The following is a 26,598-nucleotide window of genomic DNA, read 5'->3' on the forward strand; positions in this document are numbered from 1 at the left end:
AAATAGTGGACTACCCACCGATAGCAATATGATATTTACAATTAATTTATATAGACCGATATCTTGTATATCTGTAAAATTAAAATACTATATACAAATTCTGACCCCCAAACGACCCAATGTAATTGATCCATGTTTGTATATATACATACTATGTATGCACATATAACAATATTATCATATCTTACAAAGGAATTATTCTAAGAATGATCTAAATTAGAAGTAGTTTATATATATTGCTCTAAAATAGTTCATAGATTTTTGTTCTGAACATTTTCAGATGTCAGATTTCTAATAACATAACAAACCTTTGAAAATCGTTTCACTTACCAATAACAACATATGCCGGATATTAGAACGACTTTACAACCTGTTTGAGTTTTAATATATAACGAGTGTTTTTTATTATTTAAAAAGCGGTTCCACTATGCTGTATATTCCGAAATACTATATCTATGATTTTAAAGTCAAAATGGCGACCACATGTTTGACAGCAAAACTGACATTTACACACTTGCCTGCTCTTTTCCTCTATCAACGACACAAACTACTCTTTTCTTCTCACACGAATTAAAGCTAACCAAACAACACGAATAAAACCGAACGAAGCCGCCATATTGGCGATTGGCTGTAGAAAATACTTTTTTGCATAGAAGACACACACACAGTATTTTTTCACAGAGTTACAGGGGCAGAAAAGAAATTTGTGGAAAAATTATAAATTTGTTTAAATTCACAATACAAATATAATTTTAATTAATAAATTTAACTGAAATTTTATGAAAAATGTCAACAATGAAAGAAAACAGTGTTGCGTGTTGGTGAAGAAAGAAAATATAGAAGAAAAAAAAACAAAAAACGGGATTTTTTCCATTTGACAACCAAAAGAAAAAATAAATTACAACAAAAAATAATAGACATTTTTTTGACAAAAGTGTGTGTATATATAGAGAAATTATAAAATATTTTTTTTAATAATTTTTAAAGAAAAAGTTACAACTTCTGCAAGGCTTATATAAATAGACGCGTTAGTACTTACCACAATGGAGTCCACAGGAGGCAGCTCCGGCTCTACAATGACGGCGGCGGCTGCCATGCCATCACCGTCAGTTGTGGCCGATAGTAGTAGAGGTAAGTGTGTGTGTTAGAGTTGTTCGTTTATTATTGAAATCATGTGTGATTTTGTTTAAAGCCCGCCAATTTATTAAGATTGTTATTTAATATATATATATATTTTTTTTTAATTTTTCTTAATTGGATTAATATTTTTACTTACACGAGAATACCTTTTTGATGCCATTTTGTTAAAGCAGAAATAACATTGTGAGTTATTTCACGGCGAATTGAAAATGTTTAGCATAGACACTGTTTAATATGAGGCGAAGTTTTGTAGTTGTATAACGTTATTTTTCGTTAATAGCTTTGGGTTGATGAATTGACTTAAAGCTTTTCTTATAATAATCACAGTTGCAATCATGTAACTTTGTAAAGCTTATTAGTTGAAAATATAAAGCTTTAAAATCCTTATTTGGGGAACTGAGTTCAGAGGTTAACATAAAGTCCAGAACTAATTGTATAAATCCCAATCGTTGGAAATATAGTAGAAAAATGTGTATTTTTTTAATCTTGTTTAAAAGCTTTTAAGCTTTTGTGTTTATAAAAAGTATTTCGTCTAGCTATATTATCATAAAGCTTTATTTTATACAAATATGTTGAGCTTTAAAGCTTTTAATATAATAGTATTAGTATCCCAATAAGCAAAGAACATTAATATAAAATTGGTTTGTAAGGTCGAATCGTATTGTATTTGGGTATAATCGGTCCATTATTTCTCTTAGCAACCATACAACTGCCCTATCTGAAAAAAGTTTAGCTCTCATAAATATCTTAGTTAGCACAAATAAGATTTATATAAGCTGAACTCGCACTATCAAATTTTGTTGACGATCGTTCCATAATTAGTCATAGCTCCCATATAAGACCCACTTCCGAAAATCGCTTTAACTAGCAAATCTCTTAAAAATATTGATATCAAAATAAAATAAACATCTTCTCGGTAGGTATCATGTGGTCGATCTTGATCGACTATACTTTCTTACTAATACATTCTAACCACTTAGGTTTTTGACAACTAAGTTAGACAGTAGAGTTTCCGATCTGTGTATTTCTCTGTTTCAAACGTTATAATTTATTTTGAACATTATTGAGTTTTCCTGTTTGATTTTTTTAAAAAAAAAAAGTTCATAGGTTTTAATCGATGTTTATTGGCATTATATATGTATTGTTAAATTACATGGTAGTTTTTACTATTTTTACTAGCTTTTTAAATTTTCAACATAAAAAATAATAAAAAAAAAACAAAATATTGGAAAATAGCTAGGGAATTTAAACGAGTTTTTTTAGAATAAGCTGTCTTTTTGCCTATACCTACATGTATTATTGTGCTTACCAACTTAAAGATACATGCTCATGACATAGTTATTTTAGAAATAGAGTTTCGTTTCTTTAATTAATATAACGTACCTATATGGAAAAAATTGCAACAAAACTAAGAACTCTATATTTATTTCTGTCGTTAAAGCTAATATTTGCTTTACCTATAAAACCTTTATAAAATAGCGCATTCAATTAATTTTATCTAAGCAAAAATTTGATAACATGCATGCACTTTTGCGGCAATTTTAAAGATTTTTTCTACAGGTGTTTTGAATACCGCTGTTCGCATTTTTTTGAGTTCTTATTTGAGTTTGCAGGTTTTTCTCGGTTTTTTTTAGTTTAAAAACATTGAAAGATAGTTTCTCTTTAGAAATACATGGCTTGACTGTTGAATGCTCGAATAGTTAAGAACTTTATTTTTTAAAAAAATATTCTTGGGTGTTTATTTTCATGAAATTATAAAATAGTGAATATATTATACATCAAATAAAATTGATTTTCAATTTAAATTCAATTTATAACCGATTATGGCCAATAGGCTAGGTTGTTGAAAATAAATAATAATAAAAAAATAAAAAATAAAAAAAAAAGTCAATTCTGCAATACCTATATAACAAATTGATTTAGAGACAGAGAATTTATGTTGGAAAAGTGTTTATGCTTCAAATTCAATATCTTATCAAAAATAGCTCTATTATCTTCCAAGAAAATCCACTTATCTACTTTTTATTGCCACCTGAGGTAAAATGTAACAAATTGTTGCCGATGCAAATAGAAAAATTTACAAATAATTTTTCAATGCTGCTTTTCTTTTGCTAACATTTTGAAATAATCAAATGGCTTTTTTAAGCAATTTATTTAATTTATTAATTTATTATTGGCAATAAACTAGCCTATTTGAAATAATCGGTCATAAATTTCGACTTAATAATATTATTTTTACAAAAAATGTAATTTAAAAATGGAAATAATATAAATTATGAGTATAAAAAATACTTGCGAATCCAATTAAACAAAACTGCACTCAACTCTAAAAAATAATCGACTATTGATAGTGATTTCATAAATGACATCAGTACCTACATGTAACATGGTTAAAAACAAATAAAATCTTCCTCCAGTGTTACAAAAACAATGTTCCAGATAAGCATATAACAGAAAAAATTAACCAAGTGGCATGGCAAATACAGCAGTGCAACCTTATGTATGTATGAGAATATCGATAGCGAAATAGTATAAATACCTAGGTATTAATTAATCAAAGGGTCAATAAGTGGCCATTAGTCAATCCCATTCCCAGAGATGCAAAAAAAATAGATAAAACATTCCTGCAAGGCAAATTCAAGTCAACAAGGTAGTAAATATCCAAACACTAATATTAGAAGAAAGCTTAACAATAACTATCAGCCCAATTATGAATAAAAAATTCCCCGGGAGTTTTTTCCCATTAAATTTGAATAGGAAAAATGAGAAAAGGGAAAATTTTTATTCATAATTGGGCTGTATACAACAAGTCTCAAAGAAAACGAAACATTTACAAAGCATTATATAAAACATGGTGGGTGCACCATTTAATATAATCGCGTGGAATAGAATTTGCGGAAGGTGTGTAGGCATTGATTTGGAGAATTGATTACTAGGGTATTCAATCGATTAACCGTTAATCGGATAACCGATTAATTTTTGTCGGTTAACTGATCGAATAATTTGTGTCGATTAACCGAAATTTCTTTTTTTTGCACTTTATATAGAAATATAGTTTTAACCCTTATGTGTGTGACAGGGTACCCGGGTAACTTTTTGAAATTTAATTGCAATTTTCTTTTTATGCAGAATTCCTAGGCTCTTGAAACTTTCTGAGAACTCATAACTTTTTGTTATATTTATTTTGTATAATGGACACTTTTGACCCTTAACAGGGTGACAGGGCACCTGGGTACCTACATACAGAACCTATGAAGTTACATGTAGTCGTTTCGAGAAAAACGGCTTTGAATGTTTTATGACATGCGATTGCTGAAATAAAAGTAGTAGATGTTAATATCTTTCTAATCTGTATTTAACCCAAATTTTTACTCGTCAAATATACGAGAAAACATGAATTTTAATTTTGACGTTTACAACGAAAAAACATCTCATACAAAAAATAATTGACTTTTTTAAAACTGATAAAACTATGTATATGAAAGACCAGAGAACGGCGCATATTTTGTATTACTCAGTTCAAAACACCCGGATTTTGAGTTATGACGTTGTTGCAGCAAATGAGCGATATGTATTTTAATCAGAAACCTAATTTCCCATATTATACATATATTGTGTACCTAGATTAAATAAAGCACATGCATGAAAATGCATATGTACATTAGGGTTAAAAATATGGTTCCTAATCGGGAAAAATTTCCCATGAATTTCCGGGAATATTTTTTTTAGATATTTTCCGGGAATTTCTTTACAAGTTATCTTCCTAAAGTTACATTATTATATCTGCACATATAAAATAAATTCATTCGATTGACCAAAATTCAAAACTTTAAAATCATAATCACAGATTATACAGATATGCAACTAATGATAGTTGTCATATAAGTAATTTCGAACCGTATGGTTATTTTGAAGTTTAAAACAATTTTATTTTATTCGTGGTTTACAGAGCGAGAACAAAAATATAATTTTCAATATAAACAATGAGAGTAAGAGACCATATATGTAACTTTGTAAAGTTGTATGAAAAACAATAAAATCACCTCAAAATATGGTTTTATCATAGGGTAGAACTAGAGGCGCAACTGAGAGTAAAATAGTTTATTAAAAATATTTACACTCTCCTATGATTTATTGCTAACACAATAAAACAAGTTTACATGTAGTATTTTGTTTTTGCAAGACTTAGGTCTCTCAGTTCTTACCTTTTTGTCGCAAATGAACGATATGTATTTGAGTTTATTCATTTCATGTTAGCCAAATATTATTTTTTTTTTTTCAAAAATGTTCGTTTCTTGAAAATAGTGATATTTCTTCATACTCTTATCAATCAATGGGCATTTAACAAACATTGCATGTTAGTTCACACTTTATAATCATTATAATTTATTTATACTTTTTGGCCATTAAATAATATACATACATTTATTTCTTTATACATATTTTCTTTTTCAAAATTTCAAACTTTATTAACTAATTCTCTCTCCCCCCAAAAAAAACATGAAGTTTTTTGTTCTTCTTTATTTAAAGCTACGAACTATGAATTTGATCCCAGTATTAAGGAAGAGGAGAGACGCTTTTATTTAAAAGCCTATCCGACGGTAGACGTTGTACGAGAACGCAAGACCCACTGTACCGTGTGTAAAGTACATATTGGAACAGCACCGGTCCAGGAGCATGGCATTAAAATGCATCCAATATTACGTGTGACTCACTGCAATAAATGTCATGACTTTTACAATAGCGGTGAATTCAGCAAAGGTGAAGATGGTTCGGAATTGTATTGCCGTTGGTGCGGACAAGGTGGTGAAGTATACTGTTGCTCCAGTTGCCCGTATGTCTTTTGTAAATCTTGCATTGTCAAGAACTTATCAAGGGGTGTGGTGGCTGACATTGAACAAAATGAAAATTGGAATTGTTTCAGTTGTGCCCCGAAAATATTGTGGCCATTGAGGGCACAACATTGGGCTCTCATGAATTATATAGAGCAACAGAAAAAGTGAGTAAAATATGTAATATTATATTATACTGCTGTTAGTTGTTACTACCTGGCTTGTTAATATTAAATTGATATTTTAATTATTAAAAATTTTATTAATCATTTTTTATAAAATTATTCTTCCAGAGAAATATATGCTCTTAATCTAAGTGAAGCCGAATTGAAAGTCAATTTAAGTAAAGACCGCAGTAGGTGTTGTCGTTTAGCAAAATCTAAATGTGGCAACATGTCCGATTCTATGGAAAGCTTGGACTCGTTGGCTTCAAAGCGTAGCCATGGCAGCGCCACCAAGAAACCCATCAAACATTCAGCAACACCGTCGCCGCAGCAAATTAATGCGGCCAAACGTGCAAAAACCAACGATGAAGTGGTCTGCACACCTGATTTACTCAGCATGTTAGAACCAGATTGTCAAATAACCGTATCGCCGAAACCCAACAGGCCAATGACAACACCTTCGGCTTCAACACCGAAAATCATGTCCATACAGCAGCCACAAGCCGGTTATGGTTCAATGTCTTCAACACCCAAATCTTCTGCACCACCGCCATTAGTTTTACGTAACACCGCTATTAAGTTAAGGCCAGCTGCTCCTCCACCAGTTGTCAGACGCACAATTATAGGACCCCGCACTCCCAATCCGGGAGGCAATGGCACTCCAGTCTATCACACTATCAATGGCTATCGCATTGACTTGAATTCTGCAGCCCAGCAAGAAACCTTCCGTTTACCAAATGGTAAACTTATACAAGTTAAACGACAAGGTCCACCCACACCACAAAATGCTTCGCCGTCAGCTAATAATTGGCAGCGCATGAGTAGTCCTCAACCACAAAGAGTTATACCACAAACTATAGCCTCTCGGCCCGTGCAAATTACACAGCATCCCTACAATATCAGTGTACAGCACCACCCTCAAGTGTTGCGTTATAATAGCAGTATGATTGGTTCCACAACCATTAATCCGGTCAATCATAATGGCACAACTATACAAGTTTTAAATGGTCAAATGACTTCGCAATCCCAACCGCAACAACAACAGCAACAACAGGTGCAACAATCTGGTCCCGTACGCCCCGTAATGGTACGTCATGTCTTTCCCGACAATCCCATTGGTCAGGCCCGTAACGGCTTGCAAGATCAAGTCTTTAATGCCATGGAAATTTGTACACATCTTACAAACAAGGTTCAAACTCTTACCAATTCGAATGCTTACAAACAAGCCCGTAACTTTTTGGAAGTCAAAGAACTTTATATACATCTGTCATATCTGTTGACATACGCCATTGGACGTTTCAAGAGTTTGCAAGATAAATGTCTGGGTGATATGCGCACGCTTGGTTTCGGCAACGATGCTGATTGTTTGGAAAATGGCCAATTGGCAGCTGGTAAGTTGAAATTTATATTATTTAGCTGTTTGTATTTATAATAGATGATGCATATATAACTTTTTGTTTATAAAAAGTATGTTTTATTAAAAAAGCAAAGAAATTTATTATTTACAAAATGGTATATATAAATGCAGTTACAATAATGTCTGGCAAAAAACTTGCAGTAAGCCCGGGATTATTGACAAATGTTTTTTTTTTAATTTGTGACTTTGTAAAAGCAATTTTAACAAAAATGTGACTTGATTGTTGCAGGTTTTACATATAAATAAATATTTATTGACTATTTCAATTCATTCAGCTATGTGATGAAAATCGATCAAATTCAAAACGATCGATTAGGAATTGTGTGATGAATTTCAATCGATTTTAGGAATAATTTTTGAAACAATGAAAGAATAAGCATTATTTCCTTGTAAAATAAAGAACAGATGATAAATAGCTTAATAACTTAAAATAATTTCTGTAATATTAAGCCTAATTAGGTAAACAGACAGCCGTCTGATAGAAATAGGAAAGAGAACAGATCCATACAGTAGGTCCCTTTGTGTTGCTTGAACAATAAATAAAAGAGGGCCAGATAGAAATGAAAAGAGAAGAGGAAAGTCAGATGGAGTAGAAGAGTAGAAGAAATATAGTGGTGGTGCTCAGAAGGGGAGAAGTAAAGATAATAGTGTGAGTGAGTAGCCAATTGCTATTCCTAATAAAGGCATTGATGCATTCTAACTTCATGTCCCATAGTTCAGAAAGACTATTGAAAGAACGATGTTCCAGTAACGTGATGCGTAGATCTCCTAATTCCGGTCAATGACAAAGAAAATGAAAAATGGTCTCATCATCATACTCTTTCTGACAGCTGCTTCTACAGAAGTCGTTTTAGTCCTCCTTACTAATTTGATTCTTGCATTTAGATAAAGGAATCTCGCATAGGAAGGTCTATGTCTCCGTCAGGCATCATGACGCCTTTTTTGACAAATCATCAGCAACACAGTTGTCCAAAATATCTCCCAGTCCACGTACTATTGAATATCTCGCCATCCTATTTAAGGAATGCCGGTCATCCCGGACTATCCCTGTCTGATATGTTGTTATAACTGAGACAGTTAGACGCCCTTTTAATAGCCGATATTTCAGCTTGAATAATACAACTCCGCCAACACGATCTATCTTTCTAGAACCGTACGTACAGACTTACATATTCGTTGTGTCATGTTCCATGATGTATGGAATTGAGAAACCAAAGTTTTTCTTAAAATGAATTTAAATGTTGTCCACCGTAGTATTCGTCCAAAACCAGTTTTAAATTGTCCTCCAGCAAGTTCCTTTGCAAATATATATTTCATTTCCTACCATTTAAACTTATTGAAAATATCTTGTTTCAATCATAAAAATATTAAGAAGCAATGCTTAATATTTAGTATTGAGGAGTTTCTTTTAGGGTTTCTAACCGGAAAAAAATTTCCCGGAATAATTTTTAGAAATTTCCAGAAAACTTCTAGAATCTTGTATGAGGATTTCTTTCTCAAAGTTACAAAGATAAAAGAGACTCGTTGTGATTTGTTGCCAATCGATTGATTCGATTATATTCATAGATTTTGTTTATACAAGCAACAGAAAGACAGTTGAAACAGTTGACGATTTAAATAACTTATTTTTGTCAACCCAACTGAAATTTATCAGCCATACAAATTTAGACTGAATCATTTGTTTAGCGATCACAATAAATACTATTTTCTCTGTGTGACAAAAACAGAAAAAAATTATTTTACACAGGAAACTTAACATTTCAAGTAGGTGGAGAATTATTGAGATGCTTTATAATGGTTTAAATTTGTTTATATTATTTCTAAAATGTAACATTTTATCAAAATTTTAACTATTATTTGAAAAATTGTACTGCGATTTTTTTAATATTTCTCCGGAATCGAAAAATTTTCGGAAATTAGGAACACTAGTTTCTTTTGTAACATTTGGAATATACAACACACAAAAAGAACTAAATAATGTTACAATGATATTTTTTGTAAATTATTTTTTTTTGAATATTTTCTTAATTTTAATGTTGTTAAAGTAGTTAGTGATTTTTTTTGTAATTAGTAAAGTAATTATAGTTAAATATATTAAATCATTGTCTTAAGCCATTTTTTCCAACACATGGACTTAAAATAAGTGTTTTTAAAAAATATTAAAATCAAACAAAAAAGTGTTGTGCAAAAAAAAGAAATAGTTTATAAAACATAAATAATACCGGAATGTAAGTACCACCTAGAAATAAAAGAAGCATAAAACTATGAGTTTGTATTTCATTGACTTCCGGCTTAAGAAGACAACATGGACTTTTGAGTAAGAAATACTTAAATTAAAAATAGTAAATAGAAATGAAAAAGTAAAGTAAATCTACATGACATTACAAACCCTTAATTTGGGTCCATGTGTTTTCTTTAATTTTGTAAAGAAATTGTATGTAAAAAAAAAATGACTGAAGGCAATGAAATTAAACTCATAATTTTATTATTGTTTAATCAAAAATTTTCCTAAATACTCTTCTATTTAAAGCCGTCGATTATGTTTGCTATGGACAATTGGATGATGTGGATTTGTTTAATACCGGTTCTAATAGTTTCCACAATCAAGTATACGAATATCGTAAAAGTTTACATGCTAATTTGAAGGAGGGCGAAGATGGCGCCAAATCTCCTCTACCACCCATATTCAGTTTGGGTCAAACTAAATCTGAAGATGTAGACGATGACATAGATGGAGAGGACAGTTTATTAGAGGAACCCAAGGGTTTCAAGGGCCATTGGTTAGAGGGTGGTGAGGATTCCCCAGCACCACCCAGCTATAATCAAGAAAACGAAGAAAATGAAGAACCTGAAGAAAGTTACATGGACAATGATGACGATGACACCTATAACAGGAGTTCGGCCAGGGGAGCTTATGGTGATAGTTTAATGCAAGGCACCGAGGAATCAATGAAGAAAAATGAAGAAAGTTATGTTCACGATCGTAAACTAACACGTCTCGTATCACAATATCCCTCGATTTGGTGTACCCGCCATCCTGACTATGGCAATTTCGAGGTGACACGCAAGCAATGGCGTACTATAGCCTCCCATTTCGATGGCAATGAACATATTAAATTGCGTTGGAAAAACATACGTAAACGTTTTGTACGCATCGAGAAACGTATAGCCGAAGGCAAACGTTTTAATGGTCATTTTGATAAGGCCATGGCATTTTTGGCCAATCGAGATTTACCCGAAGACCAATGGGTACCGGTCGATTGTGGTGAAGATGATGGTGACACCTTCAGTCGTTACAATTTGGATGCCATTGAACAGTCGCTACATATTCAGGGTAAAGATGAGAATGTAGATCGAACCAGAGAGCCAGAGAAGGAGAAGGGTGAACGTAATCTATTTAACTTCCAACCGGCAATAAAACCAATTGAGGTTGAACCATTAGATTTGCGAATTATAACATTTGTTAAAAGTAATCCGGTAATATGGCGCAAGTCTATGGATCCCGAAGCTGATAAAATAGACGATGAAACTCGTAGGACCGTGTGGAAACAATTGCAAAGATGTGTGCCACGTAAGTTTAGGCATTTAAATCGGGGACCGAGAAAAACAGTTAGAACAATGTTAAAAATATACGCTTTTATAATTTAACTTTTGCAGGGCACCTTTAATAAAAAGGTACTTTTGCATAGGAGTACATTTTTAAAAGGATTGTTTATCAAAGGGGTACATTTTCAAAAGAGTACTTTTAAATTGTTAGTTTTTTTCAAGTTCTACTTTTTTTAAAATTGTATTTTAAAGGGTACTTTTTTTAAAAGGATACTTTTTTAAAATGGATTTTTTTTAAAAGGGTACTTTTTTATAAAAGTGTAGTTTTTTTAAAAGTGTACTTTTTTTTAAAGTGTACTTTTTTTTAAAAGGGTACTTTTTTTAAAATGCTACTTTTTTTAAAAGAGTACTTTTTTAAAAGGGTACTTTTTTTAAAAGGTATTTTTTTAAGTCGACTTTTTTAAAAACAATCATCCCTATCGGCAATAACATGTGACATTTTGTTCCCATGAAATATCCATTTTCCTCGAAGGGAAAATTGCTATCGGGAATATCACGATGAACTTTACATTCACAATAGTTGATTTTGTTCTAACAACTGTTTATTGTTTAACAAATTCCATCTAATAATTTTTTTCACGTGAACAAAGTGATGAAGGAAAAAAGGAAAAGGGAAAATATTTCATGTGAAATATTGATTCGCAATAGGGGTGAATAGTTTCTTTAAAGGGTACTTTTTAAATGTGAGTGAACGTTTTAAAATATTTACTTTTTAAGTGAAATTTTTGAAATGAGTTGTTTTATTAAATAATTGATCATTTTTGAAAAGTTACTTTTTTGTTATATTTTTGGTAAATTTGTAGTTTATTTTTAATAAAATGCGTAACTCTAACCGGTCCCTGATTCAACTTCGTATATATACAATAAATTGTGTAATAATTAAAATTTGAAATTTTAGATATTCCTGGAGATTACATTAAAGATCGCTGGCAACATTTATATGAAATGTACAAAACATTCCGTTTAAAAACCATTAAATCTATTGAAGATCGTTCGAATTTGGAATTAAAATATTCGAAATATTTGGCCAAACTTTATTTCCTTTATAAAATCGACGAAGAGGAATTGAGAAATGAGAATAATGGACTCTTTGAGGATTGCTTTGAGTTGGAAGACGACGAAGAAGAGACCGCACACGAAACAGAAGACCAGGATTCCGATGAAGAGCCCAAAAAAGAAAATCAAACAAAACTACAGGATATGCCAGATGACAAGGAATTTTTATTAGAATTAGTGAAACTGGTGCGAGAATATCCTGCTATCTGGAATACCCAGCATAATGATTACAATGACATTATGGTTCGTGACAGTTATTGGCAAGAAATAAACGAAAAACTGCAAGACTTTAAACGTAAATAAAAAATTAAATACTTATTTGTTTCTTTAATTTAAATTTTTTATTGTTCTTTTGCAGGTGATGTTAAATCTATTAAATTACGTTGGCAACTGGCCAAGTATAGTTATTATCGTTTTAAACGCGAGAATGGCCAAATTGTCGAAAATACCAAAATGGAACAGTATTGCAAAAATTTACCAGCAAATGAAATGAAATTTTTGGATTAAATTTAAGCTAAAATATTTATATTACGAACATTAACATATACATACATATAGATTTTAATCTTACTACAAAACAACTTAATTTAATTTAGTTTTATTTAATTTAGTTTACTGCAGTTTCTCCTAAGAGTTACAATTTATCTATCATTGATCTTAAAAACATTTAAAGTATTTCAATTATATATGTATGCAATTTATTACTTAATAATAAAATATAAATAAATAATTTTAAACATTATTGGACTCATCATTGTTTTAATTTTAAAATTCATTGATTTTCTTTAGATTTATACATCATTTTTATAAAAAAAAGTGGGGCGTACAAAATATTTTCATAAAACATTTATTTACTTACAATTATAGATAAACAAGCCAGTGATGATGAAGATAATGAAATTGAAATTGTTGAACCTAAAACGGATTTGATTACTTTGGATTCGGATGACGATGAGCCACCTGCATCTACGCCCATTAAAACCCAACATCCAATTGCACAAATTAAAACACAACTAAAGGCTTACTCAAGTCCACAGCACAGTGTTGATGTCAAAATTAAACCCAGGCTATCGCCAGCTTCAATAGCACAGGCATATAAACCGGTCGTTGCCAAGTCATCGGGTTCATTGCATAATACATCTCAAGCGGACGATGATAACATGGATCTAATGTCAATGGCTCAAAGTTTTTTGGCCAGTATGTTGGAAGTTGACATACATGAAGGTCCCTTAAATTCACCTGGTTCAGATTCATCGGCTCAGAAAAAGCAGCCACGTAAAAAGCTGACCAACAAACCGAATCCCACATTACTAAAGCAAAAAGCTTTAATGGAACTTGAACGGCTGGAGGAAATGAAGCGTAATGATCAAAAGCTTAAAATGAAATGTGCCGTTGAATTGAAAAAAGCTGAAGAAGTGTATCCGTATGCAAAGGAAATGCTGGAGGCCAAGGCTAAAGAGAGACAGGAATACGAGGAAGCCAAGAATAATAAACTGAAGCAACAACAAGATAAAAAGTTAACTGATGAAACGGAAAATGTAACTGCAGAAGTGATTATGGACGATGACGCCATGAATAGTTCTACAGAGGAGACTAATAAAACTGAAACTAAAGACACAATCAAAACCAACACAACAACAATAGAAAAAAAAGAAGCCACTGAGGCATCTGTAGAAATTACAGAAAAAAATAATGATAAAACCGAAGATGAGGAAGAAAATATTGCAGAGAAAGAAACCTCTATGGAAACTTCTGAAAAGGAAACATGTGAAGAAATTCAAGACAAGTCTACAGAAAATATTGCAGATAATGAAATACCTACGGAAACTACTGAAAAGGAAACATCTGTTGAAATTCAACAAGAGATTAAAGACAAGTCTGAAGAAAATATTGCAGAGAATGATATATCTACTGAAAAGGAAACATCTGTAGAAATTATAGATAATATTGAAGACACAACTACAGAAGATATTCTTCAAAAAGATGAAGAAGAGCCTCAAGATCTTGAAGATAAAAAAGCGGAAGTAAAATCAAATGATCATGCAGATGATGATAAAAAAGAAAATAAAAATACAATAGCAACAGGTGCAATTTCAAAAACCATTGAAAACTCTAAGAACGATGATACTGAGAAAAACAAAGCAAATGGTGTTACAAATGAAGATAAAATACAAGAGGATATGGAAATTGACGAACAGCCACCAGGAACACCCACGCAAGATGAATCTATGGACAATGATGAGGATGAGAAAGCACAAGCATCTGCAGAAACAAGCTTAACTACAGATGACATGGAAACAAATAACACCAAACCAGATGAAAAATTAGACATAGATCAAGATAAAGAAAAAGTCCTACCGCCACAAGAGAACAATGATAATGATAAAAATATAGACAAAGAAAATGAAAATGTCGTTCCACAAAAAGAAGCTAATGAAGAGGATGAAAATATGAATGAATCTGTGGAGGCTGGAAATGAAAACCAACTGAGTTCCCCAACAAAGGAAACATTAACAAGTCCTAAAAAGTGTGAAGTCGAAGAACCCTCAACTAAACCAACAACAACAACATCAACCGAAATAGAAAGTGATAAAGATAAAGATACCGTAAAAGATCTTGCAAACACAGAAGAAACAATTAAAACATCTCCTTCTGCAGCGGAAGATATTCCAAGTAAAAAACAAACAATTGAAACACCTGCAACAGAAATCGAAGCAACCACAACATCTAGCAATGGCAATATTTAATAGTTTTAATTCTTAATTAATATTTAAAATATAATAACTTGAATTATATTATATCATCTACTTACTCAAACATACATTAAATGTATACATTTTAATTATATTTTATAAATTATAAGATCAATATAATACCTATTAACTAACATACACGTTAAATGTTCTTCTATAAATATCAACAACAAAAAAAAATCATTTTCATGACTTGTAGTCTAAGTGCTTTAAATTTTTAAATTTTCGGAAATTATCTTATAATAATTATTATTATTTAATTTTAAAGACGGCAGTTTTTTTTTCGTCAATGCGTTTTTTTTATTAATTGCATTCATTTTTAATTTATACATTTCTTTGAGTTAATTATATTATGTTTATTGTAAATATATTTTCTTCATTAATTTTGATTTTGAAATTTTAGCTATATCTAGCTATTTGAATACATTCATCCTTTTAATTCATATTACTGAGAATATAAATAAATTTTAATTTTAATATTTGAAAAAATAGAAACATCGAATTGTTTTACATTTTAACTGTCGATTTAATGAAGATGTGGATCATTCCCAAATCATCAGTGATTAATTCGTTGCCCGAAGAATTTCAAAATAATAATATTCTGTTGCCAAAGGCTGGAGTGTGATAGAAAAGGTGATCTGTGTTGTCTCATTCTTATTGTTACAAGCATATGCAGTAGTTGGAATTTGTAGCCTATGCGCTTGTGTACCAGAGGTCAGTTAACACTGCTATTATGTTATACAAATGCAGTATTGGCGAGTTAACTTCAATTCGCTAAATCTCTGGAAAATATAATACAAAAACAAAAAAGAGTGCGTGCTATAAAGTGAAAAACAATTTTATGAAAAAAAATTATGGTGAAAAAAGTTATTGGATTAAAAACATATAACAGAGCTATATTCGGCTGTGCGAATCATTACTACCTTCACCTAATTATACTTTAAAATAAAAATGTTAAATATTTTTAGGTAAACAAAATTAATTTTTTTTTTAAATTAAAAAAAAAACATTTTTTTCAATTAAAAAAAAAATTGTGAAAAAAAATTAGGGGTAAAAAATATTTTTCCCGAATTTTTTTTTTCAAAATTAAAAAAAAATTAATTGATTAGCGAAAAAAATTTTATGACAAACCTTTTTTTAATTAAAAACCAGATTGGTGAAAAAATAGGGGTAAAAAATATTTTTTCCCGATTTTGACCAATATATACGCCGTTGCAAAGGTCTTTGCAATATCTCTTATTGGATATCCATATTAATTAATGACTTAGTAATCCAGATATAGATCAAAAATAGGTAAAAAATCGAGGTTCTGGTTTTTTCCTTATATCTCTCAGCCATTCGTAGGCCGATTGTGACAATTTTAAATAGCAACCGAACGGGAAGAATTCCAGATATATTGATTTATTACTCACGTATGTAAGTTATTTTGGGGCTACGGAAAGTTGATTTCAACATACAGACGGACATGGCTATATCGACTTCGCTATCTATAACGATCCAGAATATATATATGCAAATGAAAAATTACAAACTTATATGTATATACCCTTTCCACTAATGGTGAAGTGTATAAAATTACCGTCCTGTATAAGTAGCGGTATTCACTGTTAAGTGCGAATGGTCTAGCATCATTGCAAATGCAAAATTTTACCGTAATCCAATAACAAAATACACACAAAAACATTTACAATTTTGCATTTGCAATGATGCAATACCATTCGCACTTAATACTGAACTCCGCTAGTTTGTTTGTCAAAACAACATTGCAAATTTTTTGTAAAAAAAAAATTGATTTAGGTAAAAAAAAATTTAATAATCAGCCCAATTATGAATAAAAAATTCCGCGGGAGTTTGTTCCCCGGGAGTTTTTTTCTCATTGAAATTGAATAGGAAAAATGAGAAAAGGGAAAAAACTCCCGCGGAATTTTTATTCATAATTGGGCTGAATTTTGTTAAAAAAGAACAAAAAATCTTTCCTTTTGGAACTTTGCTCAATTTCAAAAATGTGTTTATTAAATCATTATAAAACATTTGCTTATTTATTCTACTTTGAAGTTATTACAAAAACTTACAAGCGTAGATAAACTAAAATATAATAAAAATGGCAGTTTCCTTAAAGGTGCACATAATAAAATTCACAAAACCAAACACTTTCTTAAATTAAAATCGGAAAAATATTAAAAGCGGCTACAGTTTTATTTGCGCATGCCGACATATTTCGTCCAAATTCCTTTTGAATCAAAATAAGGCTTATTACGGGAACAGACAATGGAATCTTTGAAAATGCGGCAATACTCATCGGGTATGGCATTATTTTTATAAAGATTATAAAGGAACTCGTAGATCTGTAAGAAAAAAATTCATAGTTAAAAAATATTTTCCATTTTACTGAATATTTTCCATTTTTACCTTAGACTCTTGATCTTTCCAAAATACATGGTCACACAGAAATTGTAAACTTTCGGGAAATATTTGATTTCTTTCCGAACGTTGTGTTGCCACTGTATCCAAGTTTCCCAACAACACCGCACAACCAGATAAAACATCCACTGACAATATGAATATGTCCAACAGATACAATACTTTCTCTAATTTCTCCTTATTTGATGATTCGGCCAATAGAGCCTGTATTTGTATAAACATTTCCATAATCCAATTACAAGATTGTTCGTCATTATTAAAGGCATACAAGGTGGAAGATAAGTGTCTAAAGAAATATAAATGTTCCTCTTTTCGTGTGGCATAGGCATCTATAATGGGATTGAACCATTTTAGTGGATTGTTCAATTGGGTATTGTACAGCACCAAATATGATCTGATAATGGTGGCTTTTTTTAATTTTCCTATGGGCGTTTCCCACCAATTAGCCGGCGTTGTTAAACCCTCTATGGCATTTTGTGGTAATACAGCCACAACTTCTGTGTAACGTTCAAATAAACGCGAATCAACATCCATAGAATCCATATAACGTTCTACGATTAGAGTAAAAATATCCAAAACTTCCGGTACTTCACATTTCCCCGTGAATATGTACTTGACACTGTCCATAAATTTCTCAAACAAGCAACCCTCATTAAAGCCAGCCAATTGAGATTCTTTGAAACAATATACCGCCACCTTTTCAGCAAACGTTTTCATTATGGTCAAGCTAACACCATTCGATATTTCGGGGAGAATGGAGAAAAGTAACAGTAAATCTTCTTCAAAACAATTCGGTTCGAATTCCGCCAGAAAATTCTCCAACAAACGACGTGCAGTTCCAGAATGCAACAATTGATTTTTGGCTATTAAAATACAGTATTTTCTGGTATCGAAAGATAAGTGGAAAAAACTATGCAGGAAACTCCAATCTAAAGGTGGTATAGGTTTCGGGAATTTCTTCGATATGGCACGTAAGGCATTCGTTACGGCTATTGGTTCTGTCACATGATCTCCATAGCGTGATTGATTCACTAGATAACTTATCACAGCCCTTAAAGGACTTTGTGGATAAAGGCCCTGTAGTTTGCGGGGTTCCGGTCTGCCCTCGGGTAAACGATAAAGTCCCCCGCGAAAACCATTTATTTCGGCATATATAAAGTGTGATATTAAATCAGCGGCTGCCGAACCGCATTCCGGTCGTATCTTTTGCAGCAATTGAACCCATACCTCTCCCGGTATCATTTCCTGCTGTAAGTCCACCACTTCACGGCCATCTGGTCCAGTGTATTCCCTGGCCACATGTAAATCTTGTCTAAATTGTGGTGGTATATGTTTCAAAGTCAATATCGTCCCAATTTCATAGTGTTTGAGGGCTGACAAAGCTTCTCGTGTCATTTCGGCATCCATATCCGAACGACTTATGGTCGTCCATAGTTGATCTAAAGCTTCATCTACCAACTGCTCAAATTCCAGGGTGGGTGTTTGTAGCAGAGGGACATGAGCAAAAAATCGGTATAGGGATTTTAAAGCACGTGGACGTTTTTCGTGACGAAACTTATTGCTTAAAACTCGCCATGTTGATGTTATATTCACTGTATGACTGTCGCACAGTGCAACAATAGCGTCCAGAGCTAATGATGTTGCCAAGTCGCCAGCTTCATCAGTACACGTGTTGAGAGTATCAGAAAGATGTGATACCAAATCGGAGCCATGTTGTGTTGGCCTGGAAAACAATTTTTTCTATTAGATTTTACATTTTATTTAACTTGCAATGTTAGTTTGTATGTCTATGTTAGTTTAGGTCAAAACTTGTAACTGAACCAGGGGCCGAATTCACGCATTCGTGATCGAATGAGCCATCGTATCGAAAAATAATTTCGATATCGAATGCCATAATCTCAAATAAGAAAATTACGATAAATTTTATTGGATATCGAATGCGATTCTGGTAGCCCGAATAGGCTGAGATTTGGCATTCGTGCATACATCAGATGCCAATGCAATATAATGTTCGAAGATTCGAAATCCTGTTAGAAAATTCGAACTTATATTCGAAAAATGTTTAAAGCTGTTAAGATAATCTCTAGATCATGCAGAAACCTGATGACAAATGTTCAAAATTAAGTTCGAAAATTCGAAATTATCGAAATTTTTTAAACTGTTAAAAAAAAATATTTCAGGTTTATTTGAGGAACATTTTTACATTGTCCAATTTCGAACATAAAAATTTGGAATGAATTTGAAAGTATTTTTATAGTAATTTCGGAATATAAACTTTTTCAAATATTTTCGAAAATTCAAAATGAATTTAATAAAAAAGTTTTTATTTTAATACTATAAAAAGAAGAAAATAAACTTTAAATTAAAGAAACATTAAAACAAAATCATTATAATTATATCAAGGCAGCCCTTAGCCCTTACGACTTAAATTAATAGTAGAAAATACATGTATGTACTTACTTTTCATAGCATATCTCACGTATGGTATATGTTTTTGCAATTTCAAATTCCCACTTTTTGGTGGTGCCTTCTTTAAAGGGCAGTGATAACAGTTTAATTAGAAATGGATACGTACGGGATTCAATCCGCCACAAACGTAAATATAAATCCATGCAAAAGGTTGTATTATCAGCACATAAATTACGTATAGTATTTAATATCATGGGTATGTTATCCTTAAGAAATAAATCAATATAATAATATAAATATAAGGACAATCAGATTAAAAACAAGATTTTATCCGATAAATCGGGAGTTAAGTTAAAAATATTATTTTTTTTTTTTTGTAAAAAAAGTTTGTGAAAAACTATTTTTGTATTATAAAACCAATTTTTTGTGAATAAATAGTATAACACTTACTTTTGATACCCCAAAGTTCGGCAAACCTCTGAGTAACTCCATTTGTAACTCAGGATTGTGTTCACCAGCCAATTTGAAGATGTATGTCATTAGAAAATCATAAGCAATATTATTATTAACTTTAATTATATCCAATATGACTTCATAGATTTTAAACCAACAGTCGACCGAAGGTTCTCGTGATAGAAACAGTGCTCTTAGGAATAAATTTAAACGTTGACAAAACATAGTGTTGGCCTTAACATTAAGTATGTCGACAAATGTATAAACATCCTTTACCTCGGAATCATCAAATGATTCCACTAATTTAGCCAAATCAAAGGCTAAAGCTATATCGGGATGTAAGTTACGTAAACCAACTGGTTCGAAATCTTTCGTATGAGTTGTATTGGTCTTTACCGTGCCCTTAACGACATCTAGTATTTTACGTACAATTTGATGGGCTATGGCCAGACCATCTGCAGGTATAAATGCAGTCTGAGACATCCACTGGATGATACCATCAAGACACATGTTCAGAATGTATTGATGCCCACAGTTTTCCTGAACCACTATGAACGATAAGATACGCATGAGATCTGGTAAATAGCTGGGCGTTAATAAATGTAGACTTTCGGACAAAAGTATCAACATGACATTGTAATGACTTTTATTATGTTCTTTTGTCGAGTGTAAAACTCTTAAAATACAATGTAAACTTGGACGAGGATCTATGCCAAATTTCACCAAATGATTGATGACCAGTATTTGAAAAATGGTCAACTCGATCGATTGTTTAAAATCCTTTTGATTCAGAAAATGTTCTATCGCCTCAATAAGCAAAGTGCTGGTAAAAAGACAATTTTGTGAGGTGGTGATTTTACTCCACGATAAAATCTCCTGCATCAACTCCTTGGCTTCTTTGTTTTGTTTACTTAATGTTAAAAGACCGGTCCATATTGTTTTAGAGTCGGGTAAGGTTTGAGGATTACAAAGTATATAAAGATAAACGGGTCTAAGATATTCAATGCTGTAATCTTTAATTCTGTAAGTGGAAAAATTAGTCAGGTTATTTGTTGTATTATTGTAATTGAAATCAAATGACTTACTGTTTATCATGATGATTACAAATGCCATTCATTTTATTCGCTACATCATTCATGTTGACTACGGAGTTTTGCAGCAACGTTATCATGGGATGTTGTTGGGTCTTAAGACCAAAATGCGATTGAAATTTTTCATTATCCTTTAAAGAAGCTGCCTTTCTTTTTAAACTTAACAGCAACATACTGACAATGCCTTCAGTTATTGTGGTATATTGAACGGGACTAAATGGACCAATACAATCAATATATGTATATTAGATAAAAAGAAAAATTCAAAAGACTGTTTAACACAAAATTTATTAGTAGATAATCTTCAAATTTAAAAATATGATCTCAAAAATGGATTTACTTTCAAAAATTAAAAGTTGCACAGAATTATTCGATTTTCTAGTATTTGATAGTAAAATTTCTAAGAACATTTCAAAACATTACATTATAAAATTTATTACGGCTTACTATAAAAAATTATTGCTAAATATGCTTTAAAAAATATTGTTACGAAATTGCACTTATCTGGCTGGTTTCAATATTCAAAATGTTCAGTTAGTACAGCAATATAGTTAATAAGTGGATAATTATACTTATAAACAATGTTGGGACCACATTGTTATATTCTAGAGGTATCTCTGCTATAACATGCAGGAAATCGTCAGAAGATGCCGTAAATAAATGGTGATAGCGGGTGGCTGAACCAGTCAGTTTATCTTAAGCTGTGCTTAAGTTAACATTAAAACGTATTAAAAGTGTGTAATATAGTAAGTGTTGTGAAAATTTGAATAAATAAAGAGTTTTAACAATTTACAACCTGGCGCTTTTATTTGCAATTTAAAACCACCATTTTTAAAAGGTAAAAACGTAACAATATTATTTTGACAAATTCTGGAAAAATTTATTAAATATTTAAATTCTTTTATTTGATTAATTATTCACTATTTGTATTTGTTGACTCCTTATCATTTATTTTATTTGCTCCTTTTTTATTTTCCTGCAGACGGAAGTATTGTTCAACCAATTTTCTGTCACGAAAATAAAATAAAAACAATACCACCAACTTTTGTCACATGCTAATTATTCGTTCTATTGTTCATTTCATGTGTAAATTAATTAAATACTCGTTTCGTAGACATGCAAGGGGTTTGTAAGCGACTATTATGCATCATAGAAAATGAAATTTGAGAAATATGTATACGATTTTTTGGTTAACTACTCAAACTCTTTTCAAATTAAAATTCCTTCAGTTGTGTTATGTGATTTTTTGGCACCATTTAATGATTTTTATAATCCACATATGATTTTTTCCAACTGACAACATGTTTGCTCACGGTATATACAATTTTTCCACATTTTATTTCCACATTATGCCTTATATATCGGAAACATCTAGAGGAGCGGAAAATTTCAGTCAGTCGACTAGACCTCAGTTACTGTTAGAATTGAAGTTATAAATAGTTTTGGCCAACATTTTTTCTCTGGGGAGCATACAGTTAAATCGGTGATTTTGGGTTAAAAACTAACTAAATCAACTTTCCGTAGCTCCCAAATAACTTACATACATGATTCATACATCAATATATCCGCTCGGTTCAGTTGCTATTTAAAATTTTTGGCCTATTTTTGATCTATGTATATCTGGATTACTAATATGGATATCTAATGATAGATATTTCAAATTTGATAGATTTGCAACGACGTATATAAGGCCATAGTAACAAAATCGGGAAAACTATTTTTAACCCGAATTTTTTTTCGCACAAAAAAAAAATTTATGAAATTTTTTTTAATTTAAAATTTTAAATAAAAAAAAACTTAACAAAAAAAAATTTTAAATTAAAAAAAAAAATAACAAAAAACAATTTTAAAGTCTTTATTTTAAAGCATAATTTGGTGAAGGGTACATAAGATTCGACTCAGCCGAATATAGCTCTCTTATTTGTTTTATTAATATAATAAAAAAAAATACAAATGACCTCTAATAAAGTCCTCTTTGCAGCAGCTTTATATAGTATTTAACAATTGCGTTTGATCATTAAGAAAATATGTATTACCATCACTAAATTACTTGTAATGACCTTAAAAACTTCTTATTTAAGGATTTAATTACATACTATACACATAAAAAACGTGATTCATTTGTCCGCCCACTCTAAATGTTTCTATAATATTAATTAAGTTTTACAGCTTTCTATTGTATTTTATAAATTGTTAGTAATTTAAGTGAAAATTTATAGTCTGCAATAAAAGAAACTACTTGTAGTTGTTTCAAGCGCTAAAGATTAAAATCTTTGAGGAAAAACCATAAAATAAGCAGAATGTGGACAGAAAAAAGCGTTACAGTTAAACAAATAATTTATGGTTTGTTAGTTATTCTCATTCCATAAATCATTAAAATTCAAATGCTTTTTTATATTACAAAATTTTTATTTATTGTAGTTTTGTTTTTATTTTTTTCCATTTTTTTCTACGTTTTTTAACATTGAACTTGATTTTTTGTGTCTTTAGAGTGTAAAGGACCTTCTAAGTTTTTTTTTTTAAATTACAATAAAACAGAACTTCATTTACAATAGTCCTTGACAGCAAACTTCAGGAGTTAGTATAAAGTGTGTTGAAAGAAGAGGTAATACAAATATGAAAAAAAAAATCTGAATCTAATTGCATAATAATGACTGTTTTAAGCAAGAGTCAACAAAAGAAGAAAAACGCATATTAGACATATTTCAATAAAGAAAAAAATACTCTAGTTTTATAGTGAGGAGTTTCTCGTTTTCTTCCAGCTTAATAATTATAATAATTTTATGTTTTCTCTTTCTTTGGAGTGTTAAATATAATTAGCATATGCTAGTGTAACAAAACGTTGCAATCAAATCGCAATTAATTCAATACTACTTTCAATATGAGAGGTAAACGTAAATGAACTAAATTATAACAAATAAGGGAGCTATATTCGGCTGTGCCGAATCTCATATACACTGAAGTGTATATTTGGTGAAAAAAGAAATTAAAAATGGAATGGCACTCACGGTTTATAAGTGAGCTATATTTGCCCAAACCGAAATATATTTTTCTTAGGAAATACAATTTTGTTTTACAAATTAGAATTTTTGATTAGTCTATTATAATCCTGTCCAAGTCAGGACATCATCTCTCTGATCACGAACTTATTATTTTCTTATGAAATTTCCGTTAAATTTAATATTAACACAAAAATTATTTGATACTTTAAGGCGACTTAAGATTTTCTCCTGTCCGATCCCCAAATAAATTTTTTTTAATCCTATCCTTAAAAATGTTGTTCATTTATTTTTATTGATCTTTCTATATTTACACTATAAAGAAAAATTTGGTGAAAAAAATTTAGGTGGAAAATATTTTTCGTAAAAAAAAAATTTTGTGGAAAAAAAATTTTGAAGAAAAATGCTTGTGGGAAATAAGTGAAACATCGAGGTAGTCGCAGTTTTTTGCTTATATCTTAGCTATTTGTGGACCGATTTTAAATAGCAACTTAAGTTGGATTGTTGTATCAATCATGTATAGCGATTCAGAATACATATATGTATGTATATAATTTATGGAATAGCAGATGAAAATGTAACCTTTCCAATCATGATAAAGGGTATAAAAACATAATCTGACAACACAGTTTAAAATGTTTTACTGGTGGATGATGCTTAAGATATTTTAATTTCTTTTAACACTTTATAATTGCATTAAATAAAAAATATGAAGCTTTTTTATTTTTCGTCTTTAACACAATCAAGAGAAAAAAAGCCGCGTAAAAATATAAATCAGTTCTAAATGATTGAAACTAAATTATGTTTGTATGTTTAATGACCTACATTTGATTGCTATTGGTTGGTGTAAAATAGACCGCATGCAAAACAATTAACTCAGAAAAGCCAACGACCATTGTTGGTCAAGGTATGCGAAGTAGTTAAGAACGGAAACTCAGGCTATAAAACATGACCGAAGTAGGAAGCACCTGGTGTTGTACAACAACAGAACGAAAAAAGGCAACGTACGAAGAAAAGCAAACAAAAAAAAAGTTTTGAAATACAGAAAACAACAACGTAGAGAAAACTAATTGTAAAAGGAACTTTCAAGTAGTATTCGACTATTAACAACGAAACCGTTAATCTTGTATGAATTGCATGGAGAGTATGGGGTGTAATAGGAAATGTGAACGTAATTTATGTTGATTTTTATCCTTGAATCTATGAATTTTTTCCACATCAATTTATTTGATTTGGTTGAAAATTAAATTACATATAAAATGTATAATACACACATATGTATGTACATGTACTTACTTGGAATTTGGCAACATGGATATTAGCATTGTTAAAACACTTGCGGGCTCCAGGGTGCCTTGCTCAACCAAACGCACAAATGTTTGGCAACTCATGAGACCCAATTGTACATTTTCTGCCTTGCATTGTGATTTTAAAAATTCAATTTCCTTTATATTATGCTCGGCTACTTTCTTTTCACGGCTTTCAACGATTTTCTTAAATATTTTTTCCAAGCATGATGATATCTTCACTACCGATGTGGTAGGTGTTATAGTTTTAAATTCTTCCATGGAACACCTTTAAAAGATTACAAAATAAACAAGAGATAGGGAACAATAATTAAAAATGTGTTTCAATATTGAATCTTACAAAGAATTTTGTTTATTTTCACCAATTTTTGTCAATTTATTACTTTTTTAGTTGTATTTTGGCCGAAAAAAATGTCTCAGGTCTTCCTAATACATATACCTTTTTTGGCAGACCTCCACGTAGGCTCCCGCTGTTTGGTTGCTTTTGATGTGCTTCCACAAACGTTTCTTTTAACAATGACTTGAATTTTTATAAAGTTTCTTTCTTTGTAAACTTACCTGCAATTTATTACCAATTTAGAGCGCAAGTCCTTACTTATTGGACAATACTTTTCTCACGTTAGTATTGTTGATGTTTACAAATTAAAATTGTTTAGAAAAGTTGGTAGTAAAACGAAGGAATAAACAAAAATACGCAACAGTTTGTAAAGAAACAAAAGAGAAATTGCAAAAAAAAAACGGTCAGCTGTTTTAAAAGCAACAAATACCGGTTGTTTACATGCGAAGTTGGCTGTAGTTCGGAAAATAGATCCTTAATGTTGCCAGATTTTTATATAGCAGAAATATAAAATTGTTAACGTTGATTTTCATTTATGAGGAAATCAAAAATTTTTTAGAACTTTAATTTTAAAAAATGTAAATATAAATAACATATTTAATTATTATTTTAT

The 26,598-nt window shown here is 30.9% G+C and overlaps 2 protein-coding genes across 5 annotated transcripts; one reads left to right on the plus strand and one right to left on the minus strand.

The window, feature by feature from the left end:
• Positions 1–559: 559 nt before the first annotated feature.
• On the plus strand, positions 560–15,463 carry ADD1 (ADD domain-containing protein 1). 3 transcript variants are annotated; one of them, XM_065514352.1, is made up of 6 exons: positions 569–1,131; positions 5,647–6,139; positions 6,266–7,527; positions 10,084–11,124; positions 12,058–12,510; positions 12,574–12,962. In XM_065514352.1, the coding sequence occupies exons 1-6, from the start codon at positions 1,044–1,046 to the stop codon at positions 12,720–12,722; spliced, it is 3,486 nt and encodes a 1,161-aa protein (XP_065370424.1). In that variant the 5' UTR covers positions 569–1,043; the 3' UTR covers positions 12,723–12,962. The 3 variants fall into 3 exon arrangements, with proteins under 3 accessions (XP_065370423.1, XP_065370422.1, XP_065370424.1); XM_065514351.1 differs by lacking the exons at positions 10,084–11,124; positions 12,058–12,510; positions 12,574–12,962 and adding an exon at positions 13,083–15,463 and having other exon boundaries at positions 560–1,131; positions 5,671–6,139; XM_065514350.1 differs by lacking the exons at positions 10,084–11,124; positions 12,058–12,510; positions 12,574–12,962 and adding an exon at positions 13,083–15,463 and having other exon boundaries at positions 561–1,131.
• Positions 15,464–16,940: 1,477 nt separating this feature from the next.
• LOC135960609 (focadhesin) lies at positions 16,941–26,340 on the minus strand. Of its 2 annotated transcripts, none has more exons than XM_065511939.1 (7): positions 26,207–26,340; positions 25,638–25,916; positions 21,337–21,555; positions 20,249–21,272; positions 19,850–20,064; positions 17,378–19,112; positions 16,941–17,313 (listed from the first exon to the last, which is right to left on the minus strand). In XM_065511939.1, the coding sequence occupies exons 2-7, from the start codon at positions 25,907–25,909 to the stop codon at positions 17,164–17,166; spliced, it is 3,615 nt and encodes a 1,204-aa protein (XP_065368011.1). In that variant the 5' UTR covers positions 25,910–25,916; positions 26,207–26,340; the 3' UTR covers positions 16,941–17,163. The 2 variants fall into 2 exon arrangements, with proteins under 2 accessions (XP_065368011.1, XP_065368012.1); XM_065511940.1 differs by having other exon boundaries at positions 25,989–26,307.
• Between the last annotated feature and the right edge of the window lie 258 nt (positions 26,341–26,598).

The sequence above is a fragment of the Calliphora vicina genome, chromosome 5 (assembly GCF_958450345.1).
Source record: "Calliphora vicina chromosome 5, idCalVici1.1, whole genome shotgun sequence".
NCBI lineage: Eukaryota > Metazoa > Arthropoda > Insecta > Diptera > Calliphoridae > Calliphora > Calliphora vicina.